At 42.6% G+C, this 22,255-nt stretch overlaps 1 protein-coding gene and 1 long non-coding RNA gene across 2 annotated transcripts; one reads left to right on the top strand and one right to left on the bottom strand.

Annotated features, from left to right (window-relative positions):
• Positions 1 to 628: 628 nt before the first annotated feature.
• Positions 629 to 21,884, top strand: LOC142877061 (anoctamin-4-like). Its single transcript, XM_076011408.1, has 27 exons — positions 629 to 811; positions 4,818 to 4,894; positions 4,995 to 5,149; positions 5,234 to 5,383; positions 6,469 to 6,569; positions 6,737 to 6,781; positions 6,859 to 6,990; positions 7,088 to 7,194; positions 8,004 to 8,059; positions 8,179 to 8,300; positions 8,426 to 8,560; positions 8,746 to 8,842; positions 8,963 to 9,023; positions 14,102 to 14,184; positions 14,506 to 14,646; positions 15,538 to 15,702; positions 15,835 to 15,871; positions 16,387 to 16,498; positions 16,794 to 16,851; positions 17,589 to 17,686; positions 17,769 to 17,911; positions 18,430 to 18,582; positions 18,657 to 18,804; positions 18,906 to 19,025; positions 20,054 to 20,159; positions 20,547 to 20,771; positions 21,074 to 21,884. Exons 1-26 carry the CDS (start codon positions 798 to 800, stop codon positions 20,736 to 20,738), a joined length of 2,808 nt encoding a protein of 935 aa, XP_075867523.1. The 5' UTR covers positions 629 to 797; the 3' UTR covers positions 20,739 to 20,771; positions 21,074 to 21,884.
• Positions 10,139 to 12,283, bottom strand: LOC142877062 (uncharacterized). Its single transcript, XR_012923775.1, has 4 exons — positions 11,963 to 12,283; positions 11,095 to 11,231; positions 10,650 to 10,793; positions 10,139 to 10,349 (listed from the first exon to the last, which is right to left on the bottom strand). It is a non-coding gene; the product is annotated as an uncharacterized LOC142877062 (long non-coding RNA).
• Positions 21,885 to 22,255: the final 371 nt, after the last annotated feature.

The following is a 22,255-nucleotide window of genomic DNA, read 5'->3' on the forward strand; positions in this document are numbered from 1 at the left end:
ACTAATTGATAAGCCCCGCCCCCTACCAGCCACGTGTGCCTACGCAAGAGCAGGATCACCACAAATAGCATTCAACATGCAGAGACTTTACTATACTGTTTACTATTAGAATGAAAGAAATCCGTCTTGTCAGTGGGTGTGTGTGTGTGTGTGTGTGTGTGTGTGTGTGTGTGTGTGTGTGTGTGTGTTCAGGTAAATAGAGCATAAACACATTCCACAATAAACAAACATAAATGAGGATGAGAAATTGTGGCTTCATTTCGAGGTTGTGAGTTTGGGTGCACTAAAGAAGGTAAAGTGTGTGTGTGTGTGTGTGTGTGTGTGTGTGTGTGTGTGTGTGTGTGTGTGTGTGTGTGTGTGTGCGTGCGTGCGTGCGTGCGTACACGCTTGCTCGCTATTGCCCTTGACAGTCCGGCACTGCGCTGACACTCTCATCAGTGCCAATTGTTTTGCTGGACGGCAACACCGACTCGGCCGGCCCTGTCCCTGTGATTGGCCGCCAGCCGAGCAGCTTCGCCTCCGATTGGCTGCGAGGGGAGGGCTTAGCAAGAATGACGACGAGCTGTTCTCTCTCTGTCTCTCTCTCTCTCTCTCTTTCTCTCCTCCCTCTCTCCCACTGTCTCTCTTTCTCTCTCCCTCTCGCCTCGCTCTCTCTCCCCCTCACTGTAAACATCCTGCTCGTGCCAGTGTTGTTGGGGCTGTTTTTTTTTTTTTTTTTTTCTCGGTTGTTGTCGTTTCCACAGATATTCCTGCCAGCTCCCCCCCCCCCCTGCAACCTGATCTTTGCGCCACGACGGATGATTCAGTGCGTGTGAGTGTGAGTTCTTGTGTTTCCTCTCACACATGCACGCATGCAATTCACTCCTCGCAGAGCGAGAAGCGAGGGGGTAACAAGTGAGGTTGCTGGCATCTCCTCCGACAACCGCGGGTGGTCTTGTTTTCGCTTTCGTCAGTCCTGGTCCTTTTGCATGTTGACCGTCCGAAAGGGTTGGAAGGTGTTTTGTGTGCGCGTGAAGGGACGCCGTGGCCCCTGGGAGGAGAAGCCCCCTCACTTCCTCCCTCTCTCTCAGCCTCTCATCCTCTCAGCCACCTACCCACCTACCCCTCTGAGGGGTACAGCAGCCTCTGCACCTCCTCATGGTGAGTGTCTTTTGATCTCATGTGTTTTGCACGCCTCACCCCCAACCCCCGCCCACCCCACCGTGGCATTGCCGACATTTGACCTTCACTTGCGCAGGGGCAGTCAGTGACAAGGCTGGCAGCAGCTGTGAAGGTGGAAATCCTCTAGAATCCCCTCATCCCATCTCTGCAACCTACAGTCGCTCATCCCTGTTTTTTTGCAGAGCGCCATCGACAATTTCTTCCCCCTTCGTCGCTCCCAGCCGCCTCCTTCTCTCTGGGAGCCGTCACTTCCCAGTTTTGCGTGGCTTTGTGTGAGGGTGCTATGACGTTGACCTGAAAAACTCTGAGAAGAACGTAAAACTGCGCGACGATGAAAAAAAAACAAAACATGTGAGCGACTTCATCTTGCAATCTCAAATTTGTGTTTAAAAACATTGCCTCCGAGCACGAGTTCTGCACTTCAGATCTATACAGAGCAGATCACAAACAAAATACATTGTCGAATGGCGCATTTCATCCTTATTTTGTGCTTTAGATCTGTAAGGTGGATCAAAATCAAGAGTTCTAGTATCAGTACATTGGGCTTTGCATTTATCAATGTACAACGTAAGGTTTCAATTATCATTAATTGCTGTCTCGGCATAAACTTTTGTGGTCTCACATCCTGGCAATGTTTGACCAAACCTAATCAGTTTTCAAGTGATGACTCGCTGATGATTGCAGTTAGTTAGGCTCAGTCTCTGACAGATCCATCACAGCTGCCTCATCTAAAGATGCTGAAAAGACGACAACACTGAATGTATAAACCTGTGATTTGCTGCAACATTTTCAAGCTGGAGCTCTGCAGCCGGATTTAATCAGGTCTGCATGTCGCAGGGGAACTTGAATTGAGCGAATTTGAACATTTTTTTAAATTTTTTTCTGGGACTCAGCCTTTTCAAAATGAAGAAGCTGAAGATGACATAAGATATGAATTGCAGAGAAAAAAAAAATATGGATCAGACACATCTGAATATCTGATGTAACCTACTTCCTTCCATGCACATTAATTTTCATGAGCGACTTGCTCCAAATACTGGGGGTTTTGATACTGAGCCACTGATTGAAATATTCTAACACACTGCACTGGATTCAACTATTGAGTGATGCGGGTGAATCATCGTGATCACTTCATGAAAAAAGGACCTTTTAAGCTGAATAAAGCCTGCAAAAAAAGAGTAAATCAATTTCACATTCGTAAGCTCAAGTCATTTCTTTTAATGACAGAGCTTAATTAATGTAATTTAAGCAATGCAATTAATTAGTCTGTCCCATTAATATATTGTTGATATTGTTGTTTATACAGCGGGAACCAGGAATAAACAAACAAATTCTATAAATCTTCAGAAAATGTGACATTTAGCCCTCTGTTTACTACCTCTTGCATAAAAAAATGCTATTTTTTTAACAACACATGCTTGATTATTGGCTGTGGTGGGAAGTAACAAAGTACAAATACTTTGTTACTGTACTTAAGCAGATTATTCAGGTATCTGTACTTTACTTGAGCGTTTCTTTTTCTTACAACTTTTTGCTTCTACTCCCTACATTTATACACAAATATTCTTCCATTGAGAAACATGCTCGTTACTTTTGTGTTTAAAAGTGTTTCAAAGACACAAATTCTGCAAAAAGTGATTAACTTACTATTTGTTGTTGTTGTTTGAAATGAAGCTATTTGAACTAAGCTGTTCATATTATGGAGGGTTATTATTTTAGAGTACCTCCGCTTATCAACAAAGGTGTTGTTTAATTAATTGTAACTATAGGATATTTCAGGACCTTTGCATTCTTACTTGAGTAAAGGAGATTAATCAGTACTTGTACTTTTTCGAGAATTTTTATACACACATATCCATACTTTTACTGAAGCATAGAATGTGGATTCTTTTGCCACCTCAGCTGATTGGAAGGGGATGTAAACCATGTGACAGTGTGGTTGGTCAGACACCTCACACGGCACTGATTTCAGCAAAGCATGTGCTCCCTATGTGACATCACAAGGGGTTCATCCGCAGAAGTGAATGGTTTAGCGTACTAGTGTTTTGCCACTGCTTCGTCTGACTTCTGCCCGGGCTTCAGACATGCGTGATCTCACCCGTGGCTTGAGTTACGGCCGTGCGGCGGCGCTGTTAAAGTTTGATGGGTCCATTGTTCGGAGCCAGCCGCTGACTCGACACGGCGCCATGATGTGGGATAACTCGCAGCGCATCGGCCCTCTGGGAGCCAATATTTATAGTGAGCAGCTCCCTGCGCCTTTGACGAGGCCGTCATTGGTGTTGCGGCAAGGAGACAGTGTTGGTGCAGAGGAAACCATGCCAAGGTGTTTCCCTTCATCAGCAGTCAGAAGCCGCTGGACAGCTTAATGTAATTTCGACCAAATGGGGCGGAAGGGCAAAAGTATTCACATTCTGTACTTAAGTAAATGTATGGATACTTGTGTAAAAAAAAAAAAATGGTAAAAGTGAAAGTACTGATTTAACTCATTTACTCGCGTAAAAGTAAGAAAGTACAGGTTGTGAAATATACTTAAGTAAAAAGTCAAAGTGATTTTTTTGTAATCAATGAAACAATACCTTTGTTAATAGGTACTCTTAAATAATAGCCCTCCAAAATATGATCTACCTTTATGTTTATATATACAACAGCATAGTTCAAAGAGCTCCACTTCAAACAACAACTATAATAAATATTAAGTGAATCACCTATTGAAGAATTTGTATCTTTGAAACACTTTTTTTAAACACCAAAGTAATGAGCATGTCTCTCCAATGCAAGAAGTAGAAAGTACAGATATTTGTGTACAAATGTAGGGAGTATAAGTTAAAGTTATTAGAAAAGGAACTACTCAAGTAAAGTACAGATACCTGAAAAATCCACTGAAGGACCTTAACAAAGTATTTGTTCTTTGTTACTTCCCACCTCTGACGGTAAGACATGAAGAAGAGTTTCCAACGAAGCTGTTTCCCAGTGAGCTGCAGTCACAACTCCAACATCCCGCAGCTGATTTTGAGCTGCCGCCACCACCTCTTTCCGCATCACATCGACATCAGCGGAAAACATTAGCTGAGTCACCCCTAATGTCACCAAGGAAGATTCGGCACACAGGGCGCTACAACAGCCACCCACCGGCATCAGCGGAGCCCTCCGAAGCTCAGACTTTTGTGACGCAGGCCTTTTTTCGGACAGAGAGGAGCTTGAATTCTTGAATTCTTGAATTCTTCTCTCTAAACCTCAGGGGACTCAGGATGTCCAGCTGGTAAACAGACACTATTGCCCTCAGAGAGTATGGGTCTTTTTGAAGTCCCCCAAGGTTTATCGGATTTGGGTGGTAGAAGCTACTAAACTGTCATGTTTTCTCTTTTATTGATTACAGAAATTAGGAAAAAAAGCATGAACCTAGCGTCAAAGTTAGTAAACGGTGGAAATCGCTGTCATGTTGAATCCACTAAAGCACCCTGCAGCGTTCAGTGAGCACATCTGTTCCCCAGCTCTCTTGAAAATCAATTGAAACTGGTAAATCTCTGTGTTCGATAGGCATGAGTTTTTCCTCTACATGGGTCAGATCCTCCGCGTCGACTCCCTCTCAGACACGAGGTCCGGCTGTGGCCCTCAGGCTCTTGGCCAGCCGACAGAACTCTCGCCTTGCCTTCCAGCACGAAGGCTGACATCATGGAGGCCTCCTCGGCCGAAGCCCTGGACCCCAGCACTCAAGACGACTTACCTCCCCTTGGTGAGACCCAACACCTCTTCTGTGCATATGAGTTCAAATTTTCAGGAGACGCTGTCTGCAAAACTGCCAAAAACTCAAATTGTCTCCATCCTCCATCCAGATGCGAAGGATGCTAACGTGCCGCCGGAAAGACAGAGGTCAGAGGGCACCGGCAGTCCATCCAGGGACAACAACGATCCCAGCTTCATGAATCCGGCTGCTCATAGTGGCGCCGCCGTCGACGAAAGCAGCAAATCAAGCGCTTGCCTTCCAGAGGTCGGTCCGTGCTGCGCACACGGCAAACAAACGAAGGACACCCGTGGCTTCAGGTGCGACTCTTTGACCTACCTGTTTTTTCAGGGGAGGAGTAAAACCAGCGGCCTTTGCTTCAGCGACGGAAAGAGCCGCATCGACTACATCCTGGTTTACAGGAAGTCCAGCTCGCAGTCGGAGAAAAGGGAGATGTTTGAGCGTAACGTCCGGGCAGAGGGCTTGCACATGGAGAAGGAGGTAACGGACAAAGCAAAGCGCACTGATGGAGAAATTAGCGCTGCCACTTTGAATTCAGGTCTCAGAGATCTACTGTCATCTTCGCAATGTAATTTTCATTTACTGACCTACGCCAAAAAATTGTTGCTGGTTCTGAAAAAGTCCACAAAAATAATTGTGTACGTTACATCTAAGACACTAATCTGTTACCTACAATGCAAAATGTAAATTTTTGTTCGTTTAGAGGCGTATCAGAATTGATTTCCTTTCTAAAAAGGTTCTTGAGACTTTCTGAGGTAACACGACAATGTGTTAGCCTGCTAATATTGGACTGTTCCTTCTGTTTGTTTGTTTTTTTTAAATCAATTAGACACACGACAATGCTGTAGGAAGACAACCAACCGACCCCAAAAAGTGATAAAAACCCACTGCAGAGCACCACAGACCGACCTACTGAAGCCATTCATTCATTAACCACCACTCCGTGCAGCTTCTTGCTGAGATAAAATACGGATGGAATGTTGTGTGGACTCGCTGCACAGTCAGCAAGGTCAACATCACAATGCAGGAAATAATGGGAATAATGCTTTCTACTACCAACAGTGCTAAGCTGATACATAGCCCATCTATATATATTCATTATCTATTATACTATTATCGAGGTGGCTGGAGTACTATTGCACCTGTCCAGGGATAGCACATGGAGGGACCGCACACAGACACAGGGAGAACATGCAAACCCCACACAAAAAGGCTTCAGGCCCAGGGCTCAAACCACAGTCCTTGTTACATTGCCATATATATATAGTACCGTACAGTACAGTGTGTATATATATATGTATATATACATATATATATATATACATATATATATATATATATACATATATATATATATGTATATATATATATATATATATATATATATATATATATATATATATATATATATATATATATATATATATATACATATATATGTTTTGTTTTTTGTTTGTTTATTTTACCAACTCTTACTCTGTTTGCCAACAAAGCGGAGTACCGCAGATAATTTTACGCTGCTGGGAGTTCCACTCCCCTTCATCCCCCCATTTCTGTCTTTCCAGGCCTCTGGAACAAACGGAGATGTGATTTTCCTAAAGCTTCACGCTCCATGGGACGTTCTCTGCCACTATGCGGAGCTCATGAACATTCGCATGCCCTTCAGGTAACACAGCAAGCACATCTGAAAACAGGCTGCACGGGGCAGCGATTTGAATGGTTTCCCTTTGCAAAATAGCACTAATGGGACGCAGCAATGCACTCGCAACTCATTTTCAGTCACTGCTGAAAAGTGCAGAGTGCAAAGTCAGTTCATGCGCTTTTGTGTTCCAGGAGGAAGATATTTTACATGCATCGGCGGCACAAATTCATGAGCAGGTGAGTACTTGGACTAAATGGGGAATGAGAGACAAGCAGATTTTAACAGAAGTTAAGTTAAAAATGCTCCCTTGAAGAATGGAGAAGCGCATCAACAAGTTCCGCAGCTGGCTCCCAAGGAAGCCAATGAAGTTCAGCAACGACACCCTTCCCGACCTGGCAGAGAATGAGAGTTTCACCGCCCGGTTCAGCCGATCGAGGATACACCAGTGAGTGGAGAGACAATATATTGACACACTCGAACGTAGAATGCATCTAGACACAGGCTCACTTTTGTTTGTTCGACTTGTGTTCTGTTGGATGCAGTTTCATTATCCACAACAAAGACACTTTCTTCAACAACGCCACCAGAAGTCGCATCGTCCACCACATCCTACAGCGGGTCAAATATGAAGAGGGTAAAAATAAGATGGGTGAGCTTCTCCATGGATGCCTTTGTTAACATTCTAATATTATATAGATATTCGTATTGGTCTGTTTTCAAAAGGTCTCTTCTTTCTTTATATTAACACAACATCTTGTTACATTTCTGAATTTTAATTCTTGAACCAAAAAAGTTGTACACCAGGCCCTTTGTTGAAGCTGTCTCTGGCTTATAAAGTTGTCGGTCATACAGTAAATATCTGAATTGATTTTATAGTGACTGATTGTTACTTAAAGGTCCAGTGTATAAAATTTGGCCAAATTTATATTTTTTAGCTTAATATACTGTCCGTAAATATATTGATAAAAATGTATTCTCGCAGTACAATAAAAGTAAGTTCGTTTTCCCACCCATACAACGTTTCTTATTTATATCTAAGAATATCCACAGATCAAGGGTCGTGCTCACAGTTAACTGCCATCTTGTGCCGCCATATTTCTAAGGAAGCCTGGTGAGGACAATCCAGCTGCCTGACAGCTGCTTCATATCTAGTGTGAACGCTCGCGTCCTCAAATAAACCAATGAAGAAGAAAGCGGACAAGGTATCCCGGTTCATGTGTGCAGGCCACCGTAGGTCACTGGCAAGCATTCGATAGGGAGGGTGAGCCATGAGTGCCGCAATCTAAAACCTGACCACTAGATGGCAGAATTTTACACACTGTACCTTTGAATTATTCATAATTTTTGTATGACTTTTTGCCATTGTTACATTTTTGTTGCTCATTTAAAACGATCAACCACAACTACTTTTTGTTCGCTGCGCTGCTCTCCTCTCATGTTTTGTCTTTCTGATTCTAGGACTTAATCGTCTTTTAAGCAATAATTCATACGAGGCAGCTTTCCCTCTCCATGAGGTAAGTTTCTTTCATAAAAATGTTAGAACTGCCTTTCCCCTTTTTTTTTGGCACTTTGCAAGGTGGTTCATTAAATGACTCTGACCAAACAATGTGTAATGCGTGTCTTTCCATGTCAGGGGAAGTATCACAGCAAAAATTCAGTCAGAACGCACGGAGCAGAGAACCACCTGCACCTGCTGTACGAGTGCTGGGCCTGGTGGGGGGCTTGGTACAAGTATCAACCACTGGACCTCATCAGGTAAGGTTTGGACATTTCTCAGAAAACAAGTACACTAGCGGCACGTGAAGAATGAGCTTTTTTATAAGAGCCACTACTTTTTTCCCTTCTGTTCGACCTATTCCTCCCGGGTTCCGCCGCTCCAGGAGGTATTTCGGAGAGAAGATCGGCCTGTACTTTGCCTGGCTCGGCTGGTACACAGGGATGCTGTTTCCCGCAGCCCTGGTTGGCCTCTTGGTGTTCCTGTACGGCGTCTTTACGGTGGAGCGCTGCCAGGTCAGGTAATCGCAGCCTCCTCGAGGATTTACTACTGCCGTCTCGGCATCGCAGCAACTCGTAAAGATAACCAGAGGGACACGTGATGTCTCAGTGTGCTGGGTTCCTTTGAACCTGAGCGCATCAATCTGGGCTACACATTAAGCCAATCTTGGACATTTCAGTTTCATGAGATTATGTTGTTCTCCAGTAAAGAAATCTGCAGGGCCACTGACATCGTCATGTGCCCCATCTGCGACCAGCACTGCCCCTTCCTGAGACTGTCAGACAGCTGCATCTACGCCAAGGTAAATGTTTGCCATCGTTGTGTGCGCTCAGTCAAGGTCATCAGTCAAGGTAAAGGTCATAGGATTGAAGTTTATCTGTATTATTTTAACCACAGGGTGGTCTTTCTTTGTATTTCTTAGGTCACCCACCTTTTTGATAATGGGGCAACGGTTTTCTTTGCTGTTTTCATGGCTGTTTGGGGTAAGTTGAACACTTAAACTGTAGAGTGAGAAAAGGATTGTTTCAAAGACGGAGCGTTGTCTAAGTACCTCCAAGAACATCATACAAAAAAAACAAAAAAGAAAAATGAAACGTCAAGTTGACATTTGCTACACCTTTTTTTTATTTCCACAATTCTCTCATACAACCACAAAATACAGAATTTGGATCTGCCCGGCAATGGTTTTGTGTCAAGTTCAACAAAGTCCTGTTTTGATGCCTTCGATTTCATCATCGATTTGCCTTCAGGGCTCAGCAACCACTGTTGGTCCTCAAGCAAGAAGCAGTTCACTGCAGTCACCTTTCTGACCGCCAATATTTCCCCTCTCTTTCAACTCACTTTGGTGCACACCAGCTGTCAAAATATCAACAACTTCAAAGCAGGTTCGCCTGAGCAGGGTTTCAAACTATAAAGTTAGAAAAAAAAAAAAAAAAAAAGGCTACTGAAAGTCCAGCAACCATGAGGGGACTGAGCAGCTGGATTAACTTCAACACTGAAATCTTGCCCGTCCATCTTGCGCTCTTCTCACAATTTGTCCAAAAATCACGTTAGATTCCACAAAAAATTGCAGTCGATCAGATCCATGAACAGCCACCATATGAGTAACTTGGGACTTTGTTGTCTTTTTTTTTATGTCACAGTCTGTTACCCAAATCCAAAAACCAGTAAAAGGATAGTTCAACAATTTGGCAACTTTTACCATAATTCCTTTAATTATCAGTGGCTGCTGCTCAGTGAATTAAAGGAGGTGAACGGTACAGGTGTCCCTCTCCCAAAACTCATCAAATACACAATCCAGCAACTCCAAATCGCTCTTGTTGTGACCTGGACATTCACCGTGGTATGAATAATGATCGATAATTATGAACCATTATGACACATTTAGCAAACACTCCAAACGACTTTCTGGAGTAAACCAGTGGACACAGAGTGGCACAGTAATTTAACTTTGTTACTGGCTCAAGTAAATAAAGTTGTGGGTCTTGCTTAGTAGAGAAATCATCATTGTGAAAAATGATTATGAATCATGTAATCATCCAGGTTCCATATTTTCTTTCTTTTAAAAAAAAAAAAAAAAAAGGAAAAACATATTACATTTGTCTTTTGACATTTGTATTTATTTTGGTCTCAATGATCAGGAGTCTGTCAGCGCTGCACTAGATCCCAGGGTATAGACGGTGCGAACAGGTAGCTTGTGACGGAATTAGGCTCATCCAATGTGAAGAAGGTGTGAGTTGAAGCAGAGTCGCTTTCAACTCGCTGACACTTGGTCTGTTTATAAATGTCGTGGAAGGTGGGTGAGATGGCTGAGGAACACAAAAGAAAGGGAAGTAAGGCAGCAAATGTTTTTTTTTTTTGTTCTTTGGGAATCTTTAACTTAAGCAAGATCAGCACTTTCACATCACGGGACAGCAATTATTGCTACACTGCTTCAATACCATGCGTCTTTAACTTCTACAAAGCCAAACATGCAATTTTATCAAACAGTCATGTCAGGCTTTTATAATGTTACTCACTTTCACTTGCAGTTCATCTCTGCAGTTAGTTTATTCATGAAATTACAAATTCCAGTCTAGATGGGAGACAGTAAAGAATAAAATGCTCACCAGAGGGTTTGTTCACACTGTCTGGGCTTTTGAGAGCCGCTTTGATTCGGTTGTCAAGTTGCCAACATCTCCGCATGAGGAAGAGAAGCAAACACAGCTGAAGGGCAAAGGTCAGCACGCCCAGTATAATCACTGTGTTGTTAACTGTTGATAGGAAAGAGAAGCGAGAGATACTGACATGTGTGCGCTCGCTGTGCAACACTGCACTGAAAAACTGGATGCATGCAGTCAGATCACTATCAGAAAGGATCCATGCACGTTTGAATGGTGGGTCTGAAATCTGGACGTGTTGGAAATCATGCTGCAGATCACACAATAGAATGTAGTATGTTGCACGGGCCTGATTAGTTTGACCAATCAATCTGACAAATTGTAATATTTCATCATGGCCAAGTCAAAAGTCACAGCAACTTGAATAATATTGGTGGTAAAAACTATGCAGTACCACTTGCTGAATCACGTTGCGTTGACTCCATGTGGGTGATATCCGGTCCAGACTGTTCCTGTGTCAGGTTCTGGTAAAGAATTGCCATCGCTGTTCAAAGTCTCAAACCCTCTCATGCAGATATGTTTGTAGTTGAGCTGAAAAAATTCGAATAACGACACCAACAATGTGAAGAATCAAATAAAATGCAGTCACGGAATTAAAACAGTGCCCCCCCCCGCCCCTCCCATTTTGCTTGTATTTATATACATGACCACTGCACCCAAGCCACTGTCACATGTTGACTATTGAAGCTTTGCCAGTTAGGGATCAGCACCAACCCTGCTTTTTTTCCTTGTCTTTTAACTTTTCATGCTGGCTTCATAGCTCCCACAGTGCAGAGATTTATTTTAAAAACTGCAGCATTCCAGTTCCAGTTTGCCACCACTGCGGCTAATACAAACAACAACAATAACAATAGTATCTCTTATATCAACAAAGTGTTTTAAACAACCTGATGTCAGTCAACACAGCACTTAAGAGTCAGGCAATTCTTTGGAAAGTACCTTCATCCGGTCTGCATTGGAATTTACATTATATTCCAAGTTCAAGTTGTCAGTCAGTGTTGTTAAAATGGAGAAAAACATCCAAAGATCACTCAAACGCTTCACGGGTATGCAAGGAAATGTATTTAAAAAAGTCAAATATATCGATATCTTGTATCATAAAATCTTTCACTGAATTTGAACGTTACAACTTGCATGAAGCTCAGACTTGCATTGTTGACGAATGAGCCGTTTTGACAGCTGCTGCCAACGGTGCACATATTTCGAAATTAGCGTTTAGCATTTAACAAAGAGTCGGACCAGAGTTCTGGCCGTGCACTGACCTGGCAGTCACTGCTCACTGCTGTTTAGAAGTTGCAGGCGGCTGCTACTGCTGCTGCTGCTGTCGTCCTGGGAAATGTGGAGGGTTTTTTTTCTTCCTCTGCGCTCAGATACAGTAGAGAATCGGCTCTAATCCCATCATCGCAGCTCGTCAGAAGTGCGCTACCCCGCTGGCTTCACATGGGAAGGGGTCGCCTCCTTGGCCGTCAGAGCAGCCTCATTCAAAACACTCTGTCACTCTGTGCTAGGCAGGAATGTGGGCGCAGCGGGGGGAAAGAGGGGGAACGCGCTAGTTTGTCGTTCACCACAATAAAGCTCCAGCGATAACATTGCTTTAGTGGTGGGCGGCCGCTGCAAATAAGTAAACTATCCCTTAGGACTTTGTCCAGCGCATTGGTGTCCGAGCACATGGCAGCCACCATGAGGTTTGGAGTATAAATGTCATTGCGCAATATAAACACCTGAATCATCGTTACACGCAGAGTAACTCTTATCCAACAAGCAAGTCGTTCAGGATGATAAAGAAAAGAAAAGAAAAGAACAGGGCCCTGGTTACACTAGGACTCTTATGGACTCTTGCCCTCCCAAACATAAACAAGCACATTCTACATGTACAGCAAACACAGACTTACACACTCTACATGGACAGTGGCTGTACCACCCCACCACTCAACATCTGGGCCTATCTAGATTCTAGAATGATTTGATGTATATGATACAGAAAATACACACTTATATACATATTTTAATTATTCATTCTTATACGTCTGCATCTACTGTTTATTGTGAGAGCTTCAACCCTGCAACTCACTCTGGCCTGTCTGCCACTCTTCTATCTCTATCTCTATCTCTATCTCTGTCTCTCTCTCTCTACAATTTTTGTATTTCCTTCTCACCCCAACTGGTCATAAGCAGATGGGGGCCCTCTGGAGTCTGGATCTGCTCTAGGTTTCTTCCCACAGGGGAGTTTTTCCTGGTCACTGTCGCACTTGCTTGCTCTGGGGGCCCAGTTGGTTGCCTTTTCTCTTATTGTACACCGCGCTTTGAGACATCTTTGGATGTGATTTAGCGCCGTACAAATAAAAGTTGATTGATTGATTGATTGATTGATTGATTGATTGATTGATTGACTATGTAGGTGATATTACCATGGATATTTTTTGTGAAGTAAAGTTTTGGCAAAATTCCAAAGCTGATGTCCAAGAAGCCTTACAGCTTTACAAAAGAGTCCTGTGTGACCGAGATAGTGAATGATTGATGCCTGTTCTGTGCCTTTACTACTGAGCTTTGCACTGTCTCACAATACATTCTGTATAACGTCTCAATCTAAAACAACAAAACACAAACAATTATATCGTGAACATATGACCCTTATTTCCTTGAACATTTCAGCCAATCTCTTACAATAAACACATGCCATTTAATAGATAAATATAATCTAAGGCCCTGCGATGAACTGGCGACTTGTCCAGGGTGTCACCCTGCCTTCGCCCTAAGACAGCTGGGATAGGCTCCAGCAGACCCCCGTGACCCTGAATAGGAATAAGCGGGTATAGAAGATGAATGAATGAATGAATGAATGAATATAATCTAACGAATTCCATTTTTATCGACATGACTTGTGAAGGTGCCTACTTTCGAATAACTTTTCAAATCAGAAACCAAATCAATAAAATTATCTCTTCTATTGATTTTAGGTTCGACCGAAGCGCATGTGATATTTTGCTCATAATTAAACAATATCTCTGCATAATTATGTCACTTTACCATGTTCCTGGATTGTGACGGTTGCCAGATGTAATGTTCGCCAGGGCAAACATCCTCTGAAAATGTAAACACATCCCCCTGCAGACAAACTGCAGAAGTTACTGATGAATTACGAAGAACGCATGTTGCAGAAATCATTTTTCACTTGGCCCAGGCACAATCATTTATTATCACCTAACCCAAGTCACCAAAAGCTCACAATGTAAAAGATTCACAAAGGAGACGTTTGCTGTGTTACTCAACTTGAATAAGATGTTTTTTCCTCTTGCTTTACTCAACAAAGTAACATTTTATTATATACAAAACTGTCATACTTTACAGCCTGTATGAGCTAAAAACACATTATGATGGCCGGTGGTTTCCTTTTCTCCTAGCGACCGTCTTCCTGGAGTTCTGGAAAAGGCGCAGGGCTGTCCTCGCCTACGACTGGGACCTCGTCGACTGGGAGGATGAGGAGGTGAACTGCTCATTACTGCTCTCGACATGCTACAGCTGAATGTCATGATGAGAACAATAATAAAAGAAAGAGGGAGAGAAAACAAAAACAGAAACCCACTCTAGATTTCTTTCGCCCAATAACCAGACGTTAATAATCAGCCAATCAATGCAAAAGTTTGAGAAATTTGTGAAGTAAGTCAATGCATGGTGAGATAAACAAGGTTTTTCTATTCTATTTTTTCTATTCAATTTCATATAGGTAATTTATTAAGGAATTTATAGGAAGAACGTCAATTACATGTTATTTGACTCACTTTACTGTCTATCCGCTTGCTTCCAGGATGAACTACGGCCCCAGTTTGAGGCCAAATATTCCAAGAAGGAGAGGATCAATCCCATATCGGGGAAACCGGAGCCTTACCAAGACTTTACAGACAAATACAGCCGCCTCGTCGTCTCAGCATCAGGGATCTTCTTCATGGTATGTTACCTTTGTACAGCTTGTCCTTTTTTAATTTTTCTTTTTTTTTGTCTATGTGTCCTGTCATGCAGAGGTAGGAAGTAACAAAGTACAAGTACTTTATTACTATACTTCAGTACATTTTTCAGATACTTTACTTGAGTTTTTTTTTTTCTGATGAATTTTTACTTTTACTCCCTCCATTTGTACACAAAGTACTTCCTAATTCTGACATTAGAAAACATACTTGTTACTATTGTGTTTACAAGGTACAAAGTTCAAAGTAATTCACTTGTTATTTATTTTTATTTATTTACTTTTGTGTAGTTAAATATGAAAATGGATCATATTTTAGAGGGAGATTATTTTAGGGAGATGAGAGTACCTCGGCTTTAGGGTTCTCAGTTTTCAGAACAGAGAAAAACAAAAACGTAGAAAACAACATTGGTTATTGTTTTTTGTTTTTTTTAAAGTGTAAATTTCCAATAACGGCTGACTGATCATAACTATTAGAGATTACAGTTTAGTTGTGCTGCAGTTGAAAAAGGAAAAAAAAACAAAAAACAATAGTATTGAGAGTACCAAGGCCGTTAAAAATGACCCATATGCTCATGCTAGACCTCTGGTTAGTTCAGTCAGATTATTTTGTCACAACTTTCATTTTTGCAAAATTATCGACAATTGTATTGTTCCATTAATGGCACAAAAAAGATTGTTACTTCAAGTACACTTCTGAACCTGTGCTTTCTTACTTTTACTTGAGTTAAGGAGTTGAACCAGTACTTTTACTAGAGTATTTTTTTACACTACAGTAGTATCTGTACATCTGTAAACTACACGATGTACAGTAGTTAAGAGTGGCCAACAGCATCTCAAATAGCGCTTCTTACTTGTCCCAATCTGACGCCGCAGATCCTGGTGGTAATCGCTGCTGTGTTGGGCATCGTCATCTACCGCGTGATCACCGTCAGCACCTTCGCCGCCTTAGGGTGGGCTCCCATCAGGAACAACTCTCAGGTGGCGACCACGGCCACGGCCGTCTGCATCAACTTCTGCGTCATCATGCTCCTCAATGTGGTGAGTGTCTGCCGCAGGAGATTGCAGTAAAGGGTGGTATAACTGGTGTTGGAGTGTTGTTCTGCATCTTTTTATGCACAGTTTTTAGTTTGAACTTCACTAACAGATGCACATTTCTTTTCAACATCCTAGCTCTATGAAAAAGTTGCTGTTTTCCTCACTAATTTAGGTAAGTCCTCGTATGGTGATTTAGACCTCACTTCCATTGAGGTTTTTGTATTGAGGGACATCACATGATCATCAGCTAGTCCACATTAGGCCCTGATGACTTGACATTAAGTGATTTTCGTGTACTCACAATGATTGCAGAACATAAAAATCATTATTTCATAAAAACAGGTGAGTCAACCTCTGGCTGACGATGTGTCCTTTTCCCCCTTAAAATTCATATCAACTTCACCAAAGATGCCAAAGTTGCCCCTGGTGCCAGTTAATCAATTGACTGTGTGCTGCTGGGTCTGATTAACTCAGTCGATAGTTTTGTTTCTTTTTTGTCATTTCTTGACGTTTGCATGTCTCATCCCTGATCAGATGTCTGATCAGGGATGCACTCCTGTTAAATCGAACCTGCTCTGTGCCTTGTAGCGTTGCGTCTCATCTCTTTGAAAACCTTCTTCTTCTTCTTCTTCTTCTTCTTCTTCTTCTTCTTCTTCTTCTTCTTCTTCTTCTTCTTCTTCACCACAGAACAGCCCAGGACAGAGTCAGAGTGGGAAAACAGCTTCACCCTCAAGATGTTCCTCTTCCAGTTTGTCAATCTCAACAGTTCAACTTTCTACATTGCATTTTTCTTAGGGAGGTAAGTGTCATGACCTGGTTCCCGGATGAGGGCACGAGACGATGCACAGCTGATGTGGTATCTTAGATTTGTAGTAGAGAGTTCAGTGTCAATTGTGTCAGTTTTAACTCAGCAAAATGAAAAAAAGACAACATTGTCAAACACAATAATCTTTAAAATTAGAATGTCAGAAAATGAGCTGCAGTTTCAGCACCGATTAATTAAGTAGCAAATAAATGTGCTGAAGAAATAGTATGTAAATAAATAAATTGACAACGATATGCCAACAGTAATGATTTTCCGCCTCGCTTGACAGATTTACAGGCCGGCCCGGTGAATATCTACGCTTCATCAATCGCTGGAAACTGGAAGAAGTGAGACATCACTTTGCTTCCCCGTGAGACAACCAAGAGGGACAAAACTGCAAAGCATTTCTGAATTGGACAATGAGGTTATTTAAGTGCAACCAACTCTCTGAGGCGTTTTACCGAAGCTGTGCTGGGCTGCTGCCAGCTGTGTACAGGGGCGATAAAAGGCCTGAGGTGGTGCATTTAGGTGCTGCGCTAATGTGCTTTTCATCTGTGACCGCTGAAGAGGAAAAACGTGACACTTATTGTGTATTGCCAGTCAATTGACACAATTTTACTGTTTATGTAATCATTTTTCAAGATATTAAAATGAGTTGTTGTTTTTTTTTATTAAATGAATGGGTTTTCATAGCGGAGAGCTGCACATGATCCAACACAGTGGGCCCAACAGCATCAGCCTGTGGCCAGCTGGTTTAACTTGCAACTTCATCTTGTCACTGACCAAGTCGGCCGGACAAAAAAACAAAATTAAAATGTGCCATACAGCTCGGAGGCATCTTGCCAAACCCTCTATAGTAGAAGTTTGAAGGTGAATGCATTTGGAAAATCTGAAGAGCATTGTGGCAATAATGTATAAAATAGAGAAAGAATAAATTAATTTGTATCACAATATAAAAAATACAGTTCTTTTTTCAAGCGTAAAGAGCATTGAGAAAATCCTTAGGTTGTCACAATTCATACATGAAAGGGTTGATAAGATTTAACACCCCTCTTCTTCCTTCCCATTCTATCTGTCTCTGCAGTGTCACCCCAGCGGCTGTCTCATCGACCTTTGCATGCAGATGGGGATCATCATGGTGTTAAAACAGACGTGGAATAGTTTCATGGAGCTCGGCCACCCGTTAGTGCCCCGATGTGTCTGCGCCATTTCCGAATAGCATCAGACACTGTCGCTCACTCCACCCTTCGTTGTTTCGTCCCAGGCTGATCCAGAACTGGTGGACCCGACGGAGGCTGAGGATGCAGCACGGCCAGAGTGCTCGGGCCGCCTTCCCGCAGTGGGAGAAGGACTACCACCTGCAGCCGATGAACGACCACGGGCTCTTTGATGAATACTTAGAAATGAGTGCGTGTGCTATCCACTAAAGTGTGAGACATAAAGGTTAAGTGTGTAATTGCAGAGTTTGAAGAAGAAACAGCGGCATCTAGTGGTTACATTTACCTCTCCCTCGCCTCCCCGTGAACTACGGTGGCCCCCGTGCACCCAAGCTGGGATACCTCGTCCACCTTCTTCTTCTTCGTTGGTTTATTTGAAGAGGCGAGCGTTCACCCTAATTACGAAAAGCGCTGTAAGGCAGCTGGATTGTCTACACCAGGCTTCCTTAAAAATATGACGGTGCAAGATAGCACCGTCAAGACCCTTGATCTATATATATTCTTATATATATATGGGTAGGAAAACCAAATTAATTTTATTGTACTGCTATTATACACTTTTATTAATGTATTCATGAGCAGTATATAAGCTTTTGCCGATATAAAAATCATAAATCAAGCTAAATATCACACACTGGACCTCTGAGGATTTCATCATCTCCAGTGAGTGCAGAGCCTTATGGCTTGTTGGTCTGTGTTTTGCTGTAGTCTTGCAGTTCGGTTTCACAACCATCTTCGTGGCGGCGTTCCCACTGGCCCCTCTACTGGCGCTGCTCAACAACATCGTCGAGATCAGGCTGGACGCCTACAAGTTTGTCACACAGTGGCGCCGCCCACTGCCTTCCCAAGCCAAAGACATAGGTATGTAAGGTCCAACAACATTTTTGTAATAGCTGTTTTGTTCTGTGGTCAAAATAATGTTTTATCGCGTCAAGGGATCTGGTACGGTATTCTGGAGGGCATCGGCGTCTTGTCCGTCATCACCAACGCCTTTGTCATCGCCGTCACCTCGGACTTCATCCCTCGCCTCGTTTACGCCTACAAGTACGGGCCTTGCGCCGGACAAGGTCGCGCAGGGGAGGGGTGAGCGAGGACCTGTTGTGTCGGAAAACAGATTGTGGCTCTTTTAGAAAATTTGGTTCAGCACGCGTTGGATCTTTTTTCCCCCCCATCCAATTCAACAGGTGTATGGTGGGCTACGTCAACGCCAGTCTCTCAGTCTTCAGGGTGTCTGACTTTGAGGAGAGGTCCCAGCCCAGGACCACTGGCGCTCAGCTGTTGGGAGAAGATGTCAATTACTGCAGGTACTGGGGAAGCGCAATCTGGATCCTAAACCCTCTGGATTTACACATAGACGTGTATGCAGGCGGTGTATTGGGTAAACCCTCTGTCACGTTCAAGCAGACTGGTCAGTTTTCTTTTGCTCTTAGTTTGGCCGGTCCAGTCTTCCTCATTGGGCAAGCGTAAACTGTATGTGAGAACGGATGTTGTGACTGTGACTGAGATCACCCATTGGTTGTAACCTAAATCCTAACGCCCTCTAGTTTGTCTTGATTCTCATCACCACCTTCTGATCACGGCTCAATTCATCTGCAGTACTGTTCCACAGCAACGTTTATGACGCGGATTATGAGTAAGAAACACTAAAGGTCGGAGCCTCGGTCTTGCCCCGTCAATCAAATTGTAGCCATGGCTGAGACTTTAAAATAACATTTTTACTCAAAGCTGGAATGAAACATACAAAAAATGGACATCAGGACCTATTCAACAACAAAATGAGAACCCACCCTAATAAACTATTTATGGGGGATTCAAAGTAAAGAAAATTCCCTGTCAATCCATTTATCCGGAGTCTTATTGCAAATCAGGTTTATCTGCCACTGCTGGCCAAACCATAAAATGCACTTCTGTCAACATCATTTTTGAGAAACACTGTGTCCATCTTTATATGCATTTTATATGTTGTATAGTAGTATAGGCACAAGGGGCAACCTCAATTGCAAATTGCCTCTCCTGCCACGCACCACTTTGTTATATGTCATTCCTCTGGATACAATATGAGTGATTTAGCTGCTCACTCATCCAACTTGGAATTTGACCCAGGATCCTGCTGCTATTATGCAACAGTGCTTACCTCTCTGGCACTGTTGCGCCCATTTACAAATGAATTGCAAGCAGGGGAAAACACCCAACAGATGCACATTCATTTTTAACAGAGGTTTGCAGCCAGTGTGAATTGTGTAACCTGCCTCGTGCACGTTAAATCAACCCTGGGAGCCACTAAACAGGCTACTTTAAAATTGTTGACAAATGATTAACATGTATGCTGCAGGTATCGTGACTACAGGGAACCTCCGGACTCTCACGAGCCGTACTCGTATACTCTGCAGTTCTGGCACGTCCTGGCAGCCCGCCTGTCATTTATCATTGTGTTTGAGGTCAGTATCTTGGGTCCTCAGTCTCTGTCACATGACACAAGACTAAAGACTGACTGTTGTAAATTATTCTCTGCATGGTCTGTCAATTTTTAAGTCTTCGTCAGCATTTGTTGTGAGTTTCTTGGAAAACTTGATATATAGTGTCACTACCTCTGTGGCTTAGACGTAATTACAAGCTGGTTCTATACATCGTCCTGTGTCTGATAAAGCCGTGTATTATATCCAAAATTAGAACATGAGGCATTTGAGCTCTTGTGGTTTTTTTTAAGGTTGGCACACGCGTTTCATGAGGCTAATATTGTTTTTCAGTTTTGTTAGGAATTTGTGTTAGGAATTGTTTGTTTTATTCCATTAGCCATGTGTGTTCACCTTCCTCTGTTTTTGCAGCACTTGGTCTTTGCCATCAAGACCCTGATCACATACTTGATCCCTGGGCTTCCCAAGAACCTGCGGGACAGGATGCGCAGAGAAAAACACCTCATCCAGGAGATGATGTACGAGGCTGAGCTGGAGAGGCTGCAGAGGGAGAAGAACGAGAAGATGAAGAAAGGCAGGAACCATCACAAGGAATGGCCATGAGCTGGCAACGGCCCGAGGTTCAAAAAAAGTTCTGTATGTGATTTTTATTTTATTATTATATTTATATTTATTATATTATTATTTATTTACATTTTATCCATTTTTAAATTTGAGAAAGAACAGTGGAGCTCTCTATGATGTCTGCAAACTATTTCAATGTTTCAATATTTCTGGTTCTGTGCTTTATTGCATGTCTCATTCGTGCTTTAAAAAAAAAAATGTTCAGAAAGATTCATCATCAGGGGTCACTTTTCTGTAACCGCATAGCTTAAAAAAAATGTTAACTTTCACAAGCTCATTACTTATCCAATGAACTCTATTATTTTGATTTCCAGGTTCCGGAAGTGTTGGAAATCGTTTCACACTGGGAGACGAAGCGGCGCACTTGTTTTGTGCAATAGAACCTGAGACCCTCATTCTGCCATGTTAAACCAGCACCTCCTAGTGGACCACTTACGAACTGCAACTTGCAGAGCCGCACGTTTACCACCGCGACTGTGTGTTTGCGCACAACAGTTGTACTTTATGAGCATTTGGCGAAAGACAGTTGACATTTCCAACTCACCAGAGGACTTCACTTTTTGGATTCTTGTAAATAAATTTATTCGAATGAATGTCAGGCCTGGACCTTCACTGTTACCTAACTGTCTTTGTGGCTGCTGCTATTGACTGCTGAGGGGGGGGGACGACGTCAGCACTAGTTTAAACTAGCTAACTCATCACGAGACAGCCTGGAACACAGCTTTAGAGTGGGTGGACTAATGAGAATAACATCAGGTGGGGTGGACGTGGATGTATTATCACATTCAGAAGAAAAAAAAAATCTAAATAAAACTGGGGGGGAAAGTGGACAGTAGCTGTAAGACGCATACAGGGCTTTACACGACGACACAGTATCGCCTTCTGAAATTAGAGTAGATATTTGGCAGTACAGAGAAGTGGAGGGAAAAATTGTGGAAGTGGAAATAATGTGGCTTTTAATTTCTGCCACCTGTAAACCACAATGAAAACTTAAAAGAATGTTTGAGATAGTGATATGTTGTATTGAAGATAAAGTGAGGAAGTGAGACAGTTCAAGATGCATGCTAGAGCTTACACACTTGGTATGGACATGAAAGAAAAATAAACATTATTTATTGTAAAGAACTATGACTTGTCAGCATTATTTGTGATTATTTGTCTTTCTGTGTGGCCCTTCAATTCAACTGGCCACTGTGGGAAACTTACTTACTGAAACTTACTGGTAGTGGGAAAACTTTGTGGGAAATCAACATCTTGAACTGCTTACTATTTTATGCAGCTGCTGAGTATGTTATGAAAACCATAGCCATACCTTAGCCTAGCCTTACGCGTGAGAATAGAAGGTAAGAAAGGAGAGGCCGTCTGTTCCCGTGAGAAAAGAAAGGAAGAGCCGTCTGTTCCCGTGAGAATAGAAAGGAAGAGCCGTCTGCTCCCGTGAGAGCGGCGGGTGTTGTTGTAAAACATGTTGTTTGAGCTTGTGTGCAGACAAAATGAAC

Source organism: Nelusetta ayraudi, unplaced genomic scaffold (genome assembly GCF_046127955.1).
Source record: "Nelusetta ayraudi isolate G7.1 ecotype Tasmania unplaced genomic scaffold, CSIRO-AGI_Nayr_v1 ptg000135l, whole genome shotgun sequence".
Lineage (NCBI taxonomy): Eukaryota > Metazoa > Chordata > Actinopteri > Tetraodontiformes > Monacanthidae > Nelusetta > Nelusetta ayraudi.